This window comes from Nerophis lumbriciformis, linkage group LG36, assembly GCF_033978685.3.
Source record: "Nerophis lumbriciformis linkage group LG36, RoL_Nlum_v2.1, whole genome shotgun sequence".
NCBI classification, from domain to species: domain Eukaryota; kingdom Metazoa; phylum Chordata; class Actinopteri; order Syngnathiformes; family Syngnathidae; genus Nerophis; species Nerophis lumbriciformis.
Genome location: NC_084583.2, coordinates 15,802,501 through 15,820,000, shown reverse-complemented (window position 1 = coordinate 15,820,000; position 17,500 = coordinate 15,802,501). Strand labels below are relative to the sequence as shown.

Below are 17,500 nucleotides of genomic sequence, written 5' to 3'. Positions count from 1 at the left end.
GGATCAAAAAGTGCCCCACTCATAAAAGTGTTAAAAATAAGTCATACATTTTATTATTTTTTTACTTTCAATGCGTAAGTCCCTACATCAACTTCTGCTCTATCCGTCGATTATAAGTTTCTAATATTTTTTATGTTTGGTTTTTTTTGGCAAAGAAAACTTTGTTATTGATACGGCAAACACAAAATATGCAATATTTTCTCCCAAAAATATTTCACAGTGGAATTTTTGATGTGAAATAATCGGAGCCTTGAATAGGTCAATAATACATAACATCATTGATTTTAATTCATTATTATTTTTTGAGCAATGACAGTTAAAAAACAAATAAAACTCATAAAAGTGGTAAAAATAAGTCATACTTTTTTTTTTTACTTTCAATGCTTAAGTCCCTACATCAAATTCTGCTCTATCTGTCGATTATAAGGTTCTAATATTTTTTATGGTTTTTTTTGTTTGGTTTTATTTGTCAAAGGAAACTTTGTTATTGATACGGCAAACACAAAATATGCAATATTTTCTCCCAAAAATATTTCACAGTGGAATTTTTGATGTGAAATAATCGGAGCCTTAAATAGGTCAATAATTCATAACATCATTGATTTTAATTCATTATTAATTTTTGAGCAATGACAGTTAAAAAACAAATCCCACTAAAATTATTGGGGATCAAAAAGTGCCCCACTCATAAAAGTGTTAAAAATAAGTCATACATTTTTTTTTTTTTTTACTTTCAATGCGTAAGTCCCTACATCAACTTCTGCTCTATCTGTCGATTATAAGTTTCTAATATTTTTTATGTTTTTTTTTGTTTGGTTTTATTTGTCAAAGGAAACTTTGTTATTGATACGGCAAACACAAAATATGCAATATTTTCTCCCAAAAATATTTCACAGTGGAATTTTTGATGTGAAATAATCGGAGACTTAAATAGGTCAATAATTCATAACATCATTGATTTTAATTCATTATTAATTTTTTAGCAATGACAGTTAAAAAACAAATCCCACTAAAATTATTGGGGATCAAAAAGTGCCCCACTCATAAAAGTGTTTAAAATAAGTCATACATTTTTTTTTTTTTTACTTTCAATGCGTAAGTCCCTACATCAACTTCTGCTCTATCCGTCGATTATAAGTTTCTAATATTTTTTATGTTTTTTTTTTTTTGGCAAAGAAAACTTTGTTATTGATACGGCAAACACAAAATATGCAATATTTTCTCCCAAAAATATTTCATAGTGGAATTTTTGATGTGAAATAATCGGAGCCTTGAATAGGTCAATAATACATAACATTGATTTTGATTCATTACTATTTTTATGAAATGACAGCTCGAAAGAAAAAAGAGGCATGATTTTAGAATATAATTTTTTTCCTAAAAAAAAAAAAAAAAAAAAAGATTATAGATTTAGATTATGGATATTATAGATTTTTTTTTAACCCTGAGTGCTTCACTCAAGTTTGGGACGCAGAAGGGTCTGAGTCATAAAAATATTAAAAACAAATCATATAACAATTTTCATAATGTTTTTATTCAATGCTTAAACCTCTCGATCATCTTTAGATCTGTATGTTCATATACATTCAATTTGTTTATGTTGTATGCCCTTTTAGTCAAAACCCTGCTTTTTATGGCAAAAACACAAAATATGCAATATTCCTCCCCCCCAAAAAATGTCAAAGTGGACTATTTGATGTGAAGTAATAGGAGCCTTAAATAAGTCAATAATTCATAACATCATTGCTGTTATGAATTATTCATAAATCATTATTATTTTTTGAGCAATGACAGTTAAAAAACAAATAAAACTCATAAAAGTGTTAAAAATAAGTCATACATTTTTTTTTTTACTTTCAATGCTTAAGTCCCTACATCAACTTCTGCTCTATCTGTCGATTATAAGGTTCTAATATTTTTTATGTTTTTTTTTTGTTTGGTTTTATTTGTCAAAGGAAACTTTGTTATTGATACGGCAAACACAAAATATGCAATATTTTCTCCCAAAAATATTTCAAAGTGGAATTTGTGATGTGAAATAATCGGAGCCTCAAATAGGTCAATAATTCATAACATCATTGATTTTAATTCATTATTAATTTTTGAGCAATGACAGTTAAAAACAAATCCAACTAAAATTATTGGGGATCAAAAAGTGCCCCACTCATAAAAGTGTTAAAAATAAGTCATACATTTTATTTATTTTTTTACTTTCAATCCGTAAGTCCCTACATCAACTTCTGCTATGTCCGTCGATTACAAGTTTCTAATATTTTTTATGTTTGGTTTTTTTTGGCAAAGAAAACTTTGTTATTGATACGGCAAACACAAAATATGCAATATTTTCTCCCAAAAATATTTCACAGTGGAATTTTTGATGTGAAATAATCGGAGCCTTGAATAGGTCAATAATTCATAATATTGATTTTGATTCATTATTATTTTTATGAAATGACAGCTTGAAAGAAAAAAAGAGGCATGATTTATAATCTAAAATTAACTTTCACAAATTTAGATGTGAATCAAGCTAGTTACTCTCTACGATCACCAAATTAGACCGTCTGCGTTAGCAATTATAATAGCAATATCACGAACACTTGGTTAGTATTCAGGTTGTATAAATGGGAGTATTGTTGGCGGTTTTGGGGTTAACCCTAACCCTAACCCTAATCTTAACCCTAATCCCAACCCTGACCCTAACCCTAATCCTGGCAAAATAGAGGAGCTCCCATTGACTGTCAGCTAACGTTTATTTACAATTTAGAATGCATAACAAAAAGAAAAACCTACGGGTTCTTGTCTCACATAAAGATTGTGAATGATGGGCAAAATCCCCAAAAAAGTGTACATTTTAATAAAACCACTTTTGTTGTTCCAGAAAAGAAGTTTAAAAAAATAGACAAACCTTCTTATTTGGTGGTGCATCTTCTTCTGCCGTTTCCTCCTCCTCTTGACCGTGCAGTCTTGACCTCTGATTGGCTATATTGTGCTGTTTAGAAACGGTAGGGTCAGTTTCAGCAGGACCCGGTGCGATGCTGGTATCCATGGCGATGAGGTAGGCGTCCATGTCGTCGTTCATGAAGTCGTCGGGAGGAGGAAGCGGCGGTGGGGAGCTCCCTCTGGAGTGGAGTTGAAAAAAATGATATGAGTTTGCTGCCTGAGATGTTTGGAGTGGAACAGTTGTATGGTCGGAGGTCACTAATGTTAGATTTTAAAAAGGCATTAGGGTAGAGGTCAAATGTCCTTTAAATGTGATTATTTTTGACGCGCGATTCCCACATAATAATAATAATAATAATAATAGATTTTAATTGTAAAAAGCACTTTACATTGAGCAAACAACCTCAAAGTGCTACAGTGTATTAAAAAAATAAATTAAAAGATAATAAAAATAAAAACTAGAACAGCCTAATAGCTAGAACTAGTATGTACATATCTAAAAAAAGGCTTTAAAAAAAAAAAAAAAAAGGGTTTTTAAGCCTTTTTTAAAAGCATCCACAGTCTGCGGTGCCCTCAGGTGGTCAGGGAGAGCGTTCCACAGACTGGGAGCGGCGGAGCAGAAAGCCCGGTCTCCCATTGTTCGGAGCTTTGTCCTCGGAGTTTGGAGGAGGTTACATGCCATGTATGACCAAGCACGGAGTGGCTAACCGGGAAGATCTGGACCAGGGGTGGCCACACCTTTTCTGCGGGCGAGCTACTCTTCAATTTCAAGTGGAGGGGATCTACCTCATTCATATATATCATTTATATTGATTTATTTATGAAAGAGAGGTTTTTGTTAACAAGTTAAAGGTGTTTAATGATAATACAAGCATGTTTCTTTCATGAAGACAAGAATATAAGACAAAATTGACAATGAAAACACAAAGACTACACACAATTAGGGTTGTCCCTGTACCAAAATGTATTTTGATACTTTTCGGTACTTTTTTAAATAAAGGGGACCACAAAAAATGTCATTATTGGCTTTATTTTAACAAAAAATCTCAGGGTACATGAAACATATGTTTATTATTGTAATTTAGTCTTTTAGTAGTAAGTAAACAAACAAAGACTCCTAATTAGTCTATGCAGTAACATATTGTGTCATTTATACACCTATTATTTTGTACACATTATGAGGGACAAACGGTAGAAAATGAATGATTAATCTGCTTGTTCATTTACTGTTAATATCTGCTTATTTTCTCTTTTAACATGTTCTATCTACACTTCTGTTAAAATGTAATAATCACTTATTCTTCTCTTCTTTGATACTTTACATTAGTTTTGGATGATACCACACATTTAGGTATGGATCTGATACCAAGTAGTTACAGGATCATACATTGGTCATATTCAAAGTCCTCATGTGTCCAGGTACGTATTTACTGACTTTATAAACATAATATACATTTTTCAAAAAGGCAAAAAGATTTTGTGATGCTAAAAAAATATTGATGTAATCATAGTAGTATCGACTAGATACGCTATTGTACTTGGTATCATTACAGTGGATGTCAGGTGTCGATCCACCCATGGCGTTTGTTTACATTGTGACGCCGGTGAGCTATTGTATCCTCCTACGGTGTGTAGTGAAGCATGTTTAGCTATTCCTCGTCCTCCAGTGATAATGTTACTTGTAAGAAATGTACTTTATTTGTCGCTATGGAGGCCAGGATTAGGGATTTAGAAGTAGCTAAAACACTGCGGATGGATGTTAGCCGCTAGCTAGCTAGCCATGTCTTAAAGCACATCTTCCTGAAGGTGTTTCAGTGTTATAACTTCACCTTTATCTTTACTTTTTAAGCCAAAATGTGTCCATTCTCCCTTTTCTGTCTACACACTGTGTCTGCTTGTAAGTACTCTGTGTGTGTGTGCGCTGCCGAACAAGCTCCTCTACACGTCAAACCAGCAATGTCACCACGTGCCATCATGCCCGTTAAAAAAAAATAAAAATAAATAAATTGGGAACCCATCCATCCATCCGTTTTCTACCGCTTGTCCCTTTCGGGGTCGCAGGGGGTGCTGGAGCCTATCTCAGCTGCATTGGGGCGGGGTACACCCTGGACAAGTCGCCACCTCATCGCAGGGCCAACACAGATAGACAGAACCGGTACTTTTCAAAAAGAGTATAGTACTGTTTTTGATTCATTAGTACCGCGATACTATACTAGTACCGGTATACCGTACAACCATAGTTGAGACTAGAGATGTCCCGATTCAGGTTTTTGCACTTCCGATCCGATACCGATATTGTTGTTGCATTTCCGATCCGATACTGATACTGACCGATACCGATACTGACCGATACTGGCCTATCCGAGCATGTAATAAAGTTTAAAGTTATTTAGCCTACTTAGTTGTCAGAATCATGTTGAAAAGGGTTTTAGTACTCTTGATAACAACTAGCCAGCTGAATTAGGGGAGTTTGAATAATACACAATGGTTGGTAACAAGAAACTGACCTGTTTATTCAAGGATAAACACAAAATAGACAAAATTATACATGACAAACAGAAATGGCATCATTGAACTAGGGCTGGGCGATATGGCCTTTTTTTAATATTGCCATATTTTAAGGCCATATTGCGATACACGATATATATCTCGATATTTTGCCTTAGCCTTGAATGAACACTTGATGCATATAATCACAGCAGTATGATGATTCTATGTGTTTTGATTGATTGATTGAGCCTTTATTAGTAGGTTGCACAGTGAAGTACATATTCCGTACAATTGACCACTAAATGGTAACACCCGAATAAGTTTTTCAACTTGTTTAAGTCGGGGTCCACTTAAATTGATTCATGATACAGATATATACTATCAGATATATACTATCATCATAATACAGTCATCACACAAGATAATCACATTGAATTATTTACATTATTTATAATCCAGAGTGTGGAGGGGGGCGCCGAATGTAAGTGTCAAAAAGACAGCCAAAAGAGTTTGATATGAGAATAAATCTAAAGTTTAAATATAGGGTAGAAATGCACCCATTTGCAGGAAATGTAGTCTTGATTTTCTAAATTTTCTTTCAAGGCTTACATGTCTACATTAAAACATTCTTCTTTATACTGCATTAATATATGCTACTTTTATACTTTCATGCAGAGAAGGAAATCACAACTAAAAAAATCACACATTTTTTCATACGGTGTTGATGTGGAAATTTTTGCCTCGGCATTTTGATGGTGTGGACGTGTGGCACCGAATGGAGATAAGCGTCTCGACAGACGTCACAATATTTGAACAATGATGACGAAAACTGTTTTCTCTGTCGTGTCCGTGTGTCGAAAATTGTTATGCGCTTATTTTTTTATTTGATTTTGTGCGTGGCATAGATTTGCTATGCGCAGAGGACGCTTAAACAGTGCGCAATTGCACAGGCGAGCACCTTAGAGGGAGCGTTGCTCGCACGGCTGCGCTAGCATCACAGCTAACGTTAGCCATGCTGCTACCTCTCTGCTCGAAGAGGGCGTATACGTATGTGACGTATGACGTGACAGTATGTGACGTATGACGTGACAGTATGTGACATATGACGTGACAGTATGTGACGTGTGTAAGAAGGTGCACTTTCTGTCTGCGAGAGGGAGACACAGGAAAGAGTGAGAAGAGCCTGTAGTGTAATGCCAGCAGCTAAAAGCAACTTCGTGAGAATCCACAGACCTGTGGATGTGTTGAAGGTGTACTGGAAAATGCGGAACGGAAATTAGGAAGCAGCAGAAAAGTGGAATGTATTATTTAAATCGGTGCGTTGGAAAACACGGACCGGATTTTTTTTTTAAACTGGATCTGGATCGGCATTTTCCCATGCCTTGCCGATACGCAATTTTTTGGCAAATATCGGCAGCCGATCCGATCCAAATATCGGATCGGGACATCCCTAGTTGAGACTATGCGATATTTTTGTACGCTACCTTTTTGTGGTGTTTCTCTTGTCGTCTGAAAGTGTGGCCAGCACAAAGTTGCCCTCCAGGACGCTGTCAGTCACCGAGAGCACGAGAGGGCTGAAAGAACCACAAACAAATGTCAATAAAAGGCAGCGAGGTGCATTCTCTCCACGTGAATGTGCATACCTGCCCGGCTCATTAAAGTACATAGAAATAGGGAGACCTGTCGACTCTGCAAAAAGTAACAGACCCTGCAGGAGACATAATGTAAATCAATCAATCAATTCCTTTTATTGTCATTGTCATAATAACACTTAAGTCATATATGTCAATGAGATTTTGTTTTGGCTTCGACTAGCGGCATAGAAACTGCATTGAAGTGCAGGTTGACAATAGTTGACATTTTAGCATTGTCAAGAAGATGGCGAATAGAGGGGTGTGGGGGTGGGAAGAGTCAGATGTCTGATGGGTGTTACGTTGATGTTGCAGCAATGCAATGTCCAGAGCACAATTATTGAGGTGGTGAAGAGTGAGGTAATAAGATGGCAGACTGTTCATTTAGCAGTCTCACAGCCTGGGGATACAGACTGTGAGACATTCTGGTGGTCCTGGCGCAAATATTGATCTATACCTCCTTACAGAGGGTAGCAGGTTGAAGAAGCCATGTGCTGGGTGGTATCTGTCCTTCAGGATGTTGTGTACTCGCTTTAAAGGGGAACATTATCACAATTTCAGAAGGGTTAAAACCATTAAAAATCCGTTCCCAGTGGCTTATTTTATTTTTCGAAGTTTTTTTCAAAATTTTACCCATCACGCAATATCCCTAAAAAAAGCTTCAAAGTGCCTGATTTTAACCATCGTTATATACACCCGTCCATTTTCCTGTGACATCACATAGTGATGCCAACACAAACAAACATGGCGCATAGAACAGCAAGTTTATAGCGACATTAGCTCGGATTCAGACTCGGATTTCAGCGGCTTAAGCGATTCAACAGATTACGCATGTATTGAAACGGATGGTTGTAGTGTGGAGGCAGGTAGTGAAAACCAAATTGAAGAAGAAACTGAAGCTATTGAGCCATATCGGTTTGAACCGTATGCAAGCGAAACCGACGAAAACGACACGACAGCCAGCGACACGGGAGAAAGCGAGGACGAATTGGGCGATCGCCTTCTAACCAACGATTGGTATGTGTTTGTTTGGTATTAAAGGAAACTAACAACTATGAACTAGGTTTACAGCATATGAAATACATTTGGCAACAACATGCACTTTGAGAGTGCAGACAGCCCATTTCAGGCGCGCTAAGAACATATATTTTTCCACGATTTCAGCACTCAGGTTAACCATACCTAAATAGACACAAAATACTGCATTACACAAGACTACCCGAATGTACTCGAATGATTGAAAAAAATAAATGTTTTTAAGCTAAATTATTGGTAAACACAGTTTATGTATAATAATTTACGTAAAACCGCGAGTAATGAATAAAGTTTTCATCAATTAATATATTCTGTAGACATACCCTCATCCGCTCTCTTTTCCTGAAAGCTGATCCGTCCAGTTTTGGAGTTGATGTCAGCATCTGCTTTGAGTGTCGCAGGATATCCACACATTCTTGCCATCTCTGTCGTAGCAAAGCTTTCGTCGGTAAAGTGTGCGGAACAAACGACTGACCATTTCGTCGGCTTTCCCCACAGCCTCGTATTTTGAACAAATTTCGTCCAATTTCTTGTCACTTTCACATCTTTGGGCCACTGGTGCAACTTGAATCCGTCCCTGTTCGTGTTGTTACACCCTCCGACAACACACCGACGAAAGTGAGAAAATGGCGGATTGCTTCCCGATGTCATCGCTCCGAGAGCGAATAATAGAAAGGCGTGTAATTCGCCAAAATTCACCCACTTAGAGTTCGGAAATCGGTTAAAAAAATATATGGTCTTTTTTCTGCAACATCAAGGTATATATTGACGCTTACATAGGTCTGGTGATAATGTTCCCCTTTAAGCAGCGAGCTGTGTACCGTATTTTTCGGAGTATAAGTCGCTCTGGAGTATAAGTCGCACAGGCCGAAAATGCATAATAAAGAAGGAAAAAAACATATATAAGTGGCACTGGAGTATAAGTCACAGTTTTTGGGGAAATGTATTTGATAAAAGCCAACAGCAAGAGTAGACATTTGAAAGGCAATTTAAAATAAATAAAGAATAGTGAACAACAGGCTGAATAAGTGTACGTTATATGAGGCATAAATAACCAACTGGTATGTTAACGTAACATATTATGGTAAGAGTCATTCAAATAACTATAACATATAGAACATGCTATACGTTTACCAAACAATCTGTCACTCCTAATCGCTAAATCCCATGAAATCTTATACGTCTAGTCTCTTACGTGAATAGGCTAAATAATATTATTTGATATTTTACGGTAATGTGTTAATAATTTCACACATAAGTCGCTCCGGAGTATAAGTCGCACACCCGGCCAAACTATGAAAAAAACTGCGACTTATACTCCGAAAAATACGGTACATGGCACTCATCTCTGGGAGTATTGTCCTTGTCATTTTCCCCGCCGCTTTAACCACTCGCTGGAGGGCCTGTTGGTTCGCTTTAGTGCAGCTAGCAAACCACACTAAAAAGCTGTAAGTTAGGACACTGCTGATGGCACAATTGTAAAAATCCACCATTAATTTCTGCGGAATGTTTGCGCATTTTAGTTTCCTTAGAAAGAAAAGACACCGTTGGGCCTTTCCGACTGTAGAAGCAGTGATAGTGTCCCAGCCATACTTGCCAACCCTCCCGGATTTTCCGGGAGACTCCCGAAATTCAGCGCCTCTCCCGAAAACCTCCCGGGACAAATTTTCTCCCGAAAATGTCCCGAAATTCAGGTGGAGCTGGAGGCCACGCCCCCTCCAGCTCCATGCGGACCTGAGTGACGTGTTGACAGCCTGTTCACACGTCCGCTTTCCCACAATATAAACAGCTAATGATCGAGGGCGAGTTCATGGTTTCTTATGTGGGTTTATTGTTAGGCAGTTTCATTAACGTCCTCCCAGCGCGGTAACAACACACAACAACAGCAGTCAAGTTTTCGTCTACCGTAAAGCAGTTCGTCTGCCGTAAACAGCAATGTTGTGACACTTTTAAACAGGACAATACTGCCATCTACTGTACATGCATATGTGACCCACCCATAATGTGTCACATTTTTGTGTTGATTTATTTATTTTATTTTGTGGTTTGAATTCGTTTTTGGAGCTGTCATTACACATTTATCAGTATTCACATTGGTCAGTAGGGGGCAGTAGGGCGTTTCTTCCCAATTGAATGCTATCACCTGCAGACCGGAAGTGTCTTGTCATTCTGATGAGAGCGACCAGTCTGTGAACAATTGAAACGTCCTGTGTGCTTTTTCCTCCTGTATAACAGGTTAGTTTTGGTGAATCAACTCACTGAATAATATCCATGTGATCTTTATAAGTTTAAGTACACATTCTGATGGTGGAGCCTAACTCTAAAGTGTTTGTGAGTTGTAGTTTGTATTTGTGAATGAATCCAGTGCACAGCTGCAGTAATCAATACAAAAAGGCGACGTGAGTGCGCAATGTTTATATAGGAACATCTGATCCTAATTCAGACTCCCAAATTAGAGCTCCCGTTTTCTTATTGATTTTATAATGTATATTTGTATAATGTGTGTGTTCTGAAATAGTGACAGAGAATAGAACAAGGATGGACAATTCAACCCTTAACTCAACAATGAGTAGATGAGTGTTATGTGTGTGTATATGTGTAAATAAATGAACACTGAAATTCAAGTATTTATTTTATTTATTTATATATATACATATACATATATATATATATATATATATGTAATAAAATATATATATATATAGCTAGAATTCACTGAAAGTCAAGTATTTCTTATATATATATATCTTAACCACGCCCCCAACCAAGCCCCAGCCCCGACCACGCCCCCCACCCCCCACTTCCCGAAATTGGAGGTCTCAAGGTTGGCAAGTATGGTCCCAGCATAGATCTTCTGTTATGTTCACCCCTAAGAATTTGAATTGTTTCACCCTTTCTACGAGATTGTTATTAATTAAAAGTGGAGGGTGTTTTTTTCTGCCCTTTTCTGCGGAAGTCTACAATTAGTTCTTTGGTTTTGTTAGTGTTAAGAACCAAGTTGTTGTTAGCACAGCTGTTGCACCTCTGCACTGTATGCTGTCTCATCATTGTTACTGATGAGCCCAAGCACCGTGATGTCGTCGGCATATTTGACAGTGAGATTGGCTGTTGAAGAGGCTATGCAGTCATGTGTGAAGAGGGTGAAGAGCACAGGGCTTAGCACACTACCCTGTGGGGCACCGGTGTTGATGGTGAGCGTGGCAGAAATGTGCTCGCCTATTTTCACGTACTGTGTGCGGTTCGTTAAAAAGTCCAAAATCCAGTTGCAGAGGAAGGTGTTCAAACCAAGATTGTGAAATAAACTTGCTGATCTGCGGTCTCCTCCTTAAAAATGTGTTTATTTCTCACCCGTGATTCTTTCAGACAGAAAGTGATGCTGTTGTGAGTTTGGACGGCAAAATGGTCAAACTCATCAGAGGCCAGACACAGCTCCGTCAGCATGGCCTTGGACTGCTCTGGGAAACGGGGAAGAAAAAAAGCCAGTTCACTTACACTCGAACAACAAATGATTAGCAAAATAGCTTCAAAAAAAACGACGACTTCTTAGTCACCTTCATCCACATGGTTCCTAAACCACATTCTTTCATCACTGACTGAAAGAGTCACTTCCTCCAGGGATGGAGGGAAATGCACAACTGTGTCCACAAGCAGCCTGAAGATAGAGAAGACAAAGACACTTTGTCATGTTAGTGTTATTTTTGTCCCACGTTTCCATGCTCCACGTAAAACCCAACCCAGTACGTGCTCCTTGTTTTGTTTACACAAAAGTACATACTTAGGATTGGCTCGAAACGTGTTGGCACTGTTGTCCTTATCAAACACCGCCTGCAAGCTCTCACTGTCCTGGAAAGACAGGTTGTGCGTCTTCAAGAGACCTACAGACAACAAAACGGTCAAATAAACAGAGGATGTGTTGCTGTTCTTTTAGATCAGTGTTTTTCAACCACTGTGCCGCGGCACACTAGTGTGCCGTGAGATACAGTCTGGTGTGCCGTGGGAGATGATCTAATTTCACCTATTTGGGTTAAAAATATTTTTTGCAAACCAGTAATTATAGTCTGCAAATGTGTTGTTGTTGAGCTCGGCAGAGTAACCGGTTAATACTCTTTCATATCAGTAGGTGGCAGCAGGTAGCTAATTGCTTTGTAGATGTCGGAAACAGCGGGAGGCAGCGTACAGGTAAAAAGGTGTCTAATGCTTAAACAAAAAATAAAAAAAAGGTAAGTGCCCCTAAGAAAAGGCATTGAAGCTCAGGGAAGGCTATGCAGAACACAATTAAAACTGAACTGGCTACAAAGTAAACAAAAACAGAATGCTGGACGACAGCAAAGACTTACTGTGGAGCAAAGATGGCGTCCACAAAGTACATCCGAACATGACATGACAATCGGCAATGTCCCCACGAAGAAGGATAAAAACAAAGTAGATGCGGGAAACATCGCTCAAAATAAGACATGAAACTGCAACAGAAAAATACCAAAAAAAGAGAAAAAGCCACCAAAATAGGAGCGCAAGACAAGAACTAAAACACTACACACAGGAAAACAGCAAAATAAGTCCAAATAAGTCAGGGTGTGATGTGACAGTACACCTACTTTGAGACAAGAGCTATAGTGATGCATGCTTGGTTATGCTTTAAAGTCATATCCAACAATTGCGACAACGACTTTTTATTGTCAACTGAGTTTCGTTTTTTAATGATTTCTGCTGGTGGTGTGCCTCCGCATTTTTTCAACGCAAAAAATGCGCCTTGGCTCAAAAAAGGTTGAAAAACACTGTTTTAGATAACGACTTACGACTTCCAGGTAGGGTTGTACCGTATACCGGTACTGGTATAGTATCGCGGTACTAATTAATCAAAAACGGTACTATACTCTGTTTGAAAAGTACTGGTTACTGGGCATGATGGAGCGTCGTCACGTCGTGACATTGCTCGTTTTGCGAGCAGAGGAGCATGTTCGGCAGCGCACACGCACGGAGTACTTACAAGCAGACACAGTGTGTAGACAGAAAAAGGAAAACGGACGCATTTTGGCCAAAAAGTAAAAATAAAGGTGAAGTTATAACACTGAAACACCCTCAGGAAGAGGTGCTTTAAAAGATGGCTAGCTAGCTAGCGGCTAATGTCCATCCGCAGTGTTTTAGTTGCTTCTAAATCACTAATCCTCGCCTACATGGCGACAAATAAAGTACGTTTCTTACAAAAGAAAGTTGCTTCACTACACAACGTAGCTCACCGGCCGCACAATGTAAACAAACGCCATGGGTGGATCTACACCTGACATCCACTGTAATGATACCAAGTACAGGAGCGTATCTAGTCGATACTACTATGATTACATCGATATTTTTCATCGTCACACAATCTTTTTACCTTTTTTTAAAATTCATATTTTAAGGCTTAGTGGCCACATAGGTGGACAGCACCTTTTAGCTCTTATTTCCAAAATTGTGTACACTACTGAATTGGGGTCTTATGGCCGCTTACGTGGACACTTATACTGCCATCTAGTGGTGTCAGAAGAGTATAACATACAATGGAACTTGGAAAATAAAAGTGTAAAAATAAGAATTAGCATGTCACTAAACATGAAGTACACGTTTGTTACTTATAGACTAAGTACATCATATCAAAAGATGATTCTTAGTTTTTATTGTAATTAGGGTCCAATAAGCCCAAATAGCAAATAGATATAAAAAAAAGCATGTAAACAAACAGCTTGGGCCTTAAGAGGTTACGTTTATAAAGTCAGGAAATATGTCCCTGGACACATGAGGACTTTGAATATGACCAATGTATGATCCTGTAACTACTTGGTATCGGATTGATACCTAAATGTGTGGTATCATCCAAAACTAATGTAAAGTATCAAAGAAGAGAAGAAGAAGTGATTATTACATTTTAACAGAAGTGTAGATAGAACATGTTGAAACGGAAAAAAAAGCAGATATTAACAGTAAATGAACAAATGGATTAATAATTCATTTTAACAGTTTGTCCATACTTGCCAACCCTCCCGAATTTTCCGGGAGACTCCCGAAATTCAACGCCTCTCCCGAAAACCTCCCGGGACAAATATTCTCCCGAAAATCTCCCTATTGACGGGAGGACAACAGGGTGACAAGAACTAAATCAGACTAGAGATAAATTGTATTATTATGTTTATCTTACCTAAAAATAAATATATTTATTAATTTAAAAAAAAACAACTAAAAATATTTTTACTATATTTTGCTAAAAATAAATTGTATTTTTATTTGTATTTTTTCTGACTCCTTATTACATCCAGCCATAGAATTATACATTAAATTAAACATATTTGAAATAATTAATTTAAAATTATCATAATAATTAATTTAAAATTACCATATTTAATTATTAAAATAATTGCTTATTTATCAACAACTTTAGCATTTTATACATTACAATTTGAAGCTCTCAGAAGCCAAGTTATGTTATATTCCTTAATATTTATTTATGCAAGTTTGAAGTATTAATTATCTAAACACAGTTTTGTTTGCATATTTTCAGGATATATATATATATGTATATATATATATATATATATATATATATATATATATATATATATATATATATATATATATATATATATATATATATATATATATATATATATATATATATATATATGTGTGGGAAAAAAAGTCACAAGACTATTTTTTTCCCCACACATACATATAATGCGCTCTACCACGGTATCGAGCACTATTTTTTGGATAATCTAATTAAGACACATATATATATATATATATATATATATATATATATATATATATATATATATATATATATATATATATATATATATATGTATGAAATACTTGACTTGGTGAATTCTGGCTGTCAATATACTCCTCCCCTCTTAACCACGCCCCACCCCACCCCCGACCACAGCCCCCACCTCCCGAAATCGGAGGTCTCAAGGTTGGCAAGTATGAGTTTGTCCCTCGTAATTTTGACACAATAGAATGAGAAATTACACAATGTGTTACCGCATACGTCTGCTTCCTTACTACTAAAAGACAAGTTGTCTAGAATGTTCACCAAAAAGTATGGAAATACATTTTGGTACCGGTACTAAAACATTGGTATCGGGACAACGCAGCAGTGAAGTGGCGCCGCCATACCGTGTTTGCAATGCAGCGTGAAGGTAAGTCGATCCTTTCGCTTGTCCAGCTCGATGTGACACTTTTCTACCGTCTTCTCCAGAGACGCCAGAGACCTGAAGACTGCCGCCACACTCTGAATAATGACATCAGAAAAACACACATAAGTGATAGAGAAAATAGCTCAATTAATGTTGACTACAGTTTAGGATGAGCATAATTAGTGATTAGTTGTTATTAATGACATTGTGTGAAACTAATTAAAACTGCCAAAAAGAAATGGCTTACTTCTAGATAAATAATCACAGGTTACTTTTAGACCTCCAACCCAGATCCCACCTCACTCCTATCCACTTCTCCAAAGTGGGCTGGCTCAGGGTGGAGGACACACTCGTAGCAAAAACGCGTTTCAAGAACTCCGAAACAAGATAAAATACAAATAATATCAAGATAAAACTTAAAGGGAAAATGCTCTATGGTAAAAGTATATCAAATCAATATCAATGTGTTTTTCAACTCGATCTGTTCCCTTGGATTGGAGGGTGTGCCACTTTTCTTGTCGCTTTTCCTAAAATCTTGCACTCTTTCGCCCTTCTTAATTACCTCTCGAGGAACTCTGAAGAAACTTTTATCCTTTTCGCGTTTTTTGAACGGATTATTAATTAGGGAGATATTCAAAAGGCCCGCTGGGGGGCGATGGGGGGTGTGTATATATATAAAAAAAAAAAAAAAAAAAAAAAAAAAAAATAGTATATATATATATATATATATATATATATATATATATATATATATATATATATATATATATATATATATATATATATATATTGACAAACCCCGTTTCCTTATGAGTTGGGAAATTGTGTTGGATGTAAATATAAATGGAATACAATGATTTGCAAATCCTTTTCAACCCATATTCAGTTGAATATGCTACAAAGACAACATATTTGATGTTCAAACTGATAAACATTTTTTTTTTTTTTTTGCAAATAATCATTAACTTTAGAATTTGATGCCAGTAACACGTGACAAAGAAGTTGGGAAAGGTGGCAATAAATACTGACAAAGTTGAGGAATGCTCATCAAACACTTATTTGGAACATCCCACAGGTGTGCAGGCTAATTGGGAACAGGTGGGTGCCATGATTGGTAATAAAAGTAGATTCCATGAAATGCTCAGTCATTCACAAACAAGGATGGAGCGAGGGTCACCACTTTGTCAACAAATGCGTGAGCAAATTGTTGAACAGTTTAAAAAAAACCTTTCTCAACCAGCTATTGCAAGGAATTTAGGGATTTCACCATCTACGGTCCGTAATATCATCAAAGGGTTCAGAGAATCTGGAGAAATCACTGCACGTAAGCAGCTAAGCCCGTGACCTTCGATCCCTCAGGCTGTACTGCATCAACAAGCGACATCAGTGTGTAAAGGATATCACCACATGGGCTCAGGACCACTTCAGAAACCCACTGTCAGTAACTACAGTTGGTCGCTACATCTGTAAGTGTAAGTTAAAACTCTCCTATGCAAGGCGAAAACCGTTTATCAACAACACCCAGAAACGCCTTCGGCTTTGCTGGGCCTGAGCTCATCTAAGATGGACTGATACAAAGTGGAAAAGTGTTCTGTGGTCTGACGAGTCCACATTTCAAATTGTTTTTGGAAATTGAGGACGTCATGTCCTCCGGACCAAAGAGGAAAAGAACCATCCGGATTGTTATAGGCGCAAAGTGGAAAAGCCAGCATCTGTGATGATATGGGGGTGTATTAGTGACCAAGACATGGGTAACTTACACATCTGTGAAGGCACCATTAATCCTAAAAGGTACATACAGGTTTTGGAGCAACATATGTTGCCATCCAAGCAACGTTACCATGGACGCCCCTGCTTATTTCAGCAAGACAATGCCAAGCCACGTGTTACATCAACGTGGCTTCATAGTAAAAGAGTGCGGGTACTAGACTGGCCTGCCTGTAGTCCAGACCTGTCTCCCATTGAAAATGTGTGGCACATTATGAAGCCCAAAATACCACAACGGAGACCCCCGGACTGTTGAACAACTTAAGCTGTACATCAAGCAAGAATGGGAAAGAATTCCACCTGAGAAGCTTCAAAAATGTGTCTCCTCAGTTCCCAAACATTTACTGAGTGTTGTTAAAAGGAAAGGCCATGTAACACAGTGGTGAACATGCCCTTTCACAACTACTTTGGCACGTGTTGCAGCCATGAAATTCTAAGTTAATTATTATTTGCAAAAAAAATAAA

At 37.3% G+C, this 17,500-nt stretch overlaps 1 protein-coding gene across 3 annotated transcripts in view; it reads right to left on the bottom strand.

Moving 5' to 3' along the window:
* Positions 1-17,500, bottom strand: part of rad9a (RAD9 checkpoint clamp component A) — a 29,302-nt gene that overhangs the window by 1,927 nt on the left and 9,875 nt on the right. For all 3 annotated transcript variants that reach the window (XM_061930688.2, XM_061930687.2, XM_061930685.2), the window contains exons 5-11: positions 15,249-15,363; positions 11,872-11,971; positions 11,648-11,748; positions 11,445-11,551; positions 7,074-7,138; positions 6,915-7,004; positions 2,906-3,119 (exon numbers count right to left, since the gene is read on the bottom strand). In XM_061930688.2, coding sequence (XP_061786672.1) covers positions 2,906-3,119; positions 6,915-7,004; positions 7,074-7,138; positions 11,445-11,551; positions 11,648-11,748; positions 11,872-11,971; positions 15,249-15,363 — 792 coding nt within the window. The remainder of the gene's footprint in view (positions 1-2,905; positions 3,120-6,914; positions 7,005-7,073; positions 7,139-11,444; positions 11,552-11,647; positions 11,749-11,871; positions 11,972-15,248; positions 15,364-17,500) is intronic.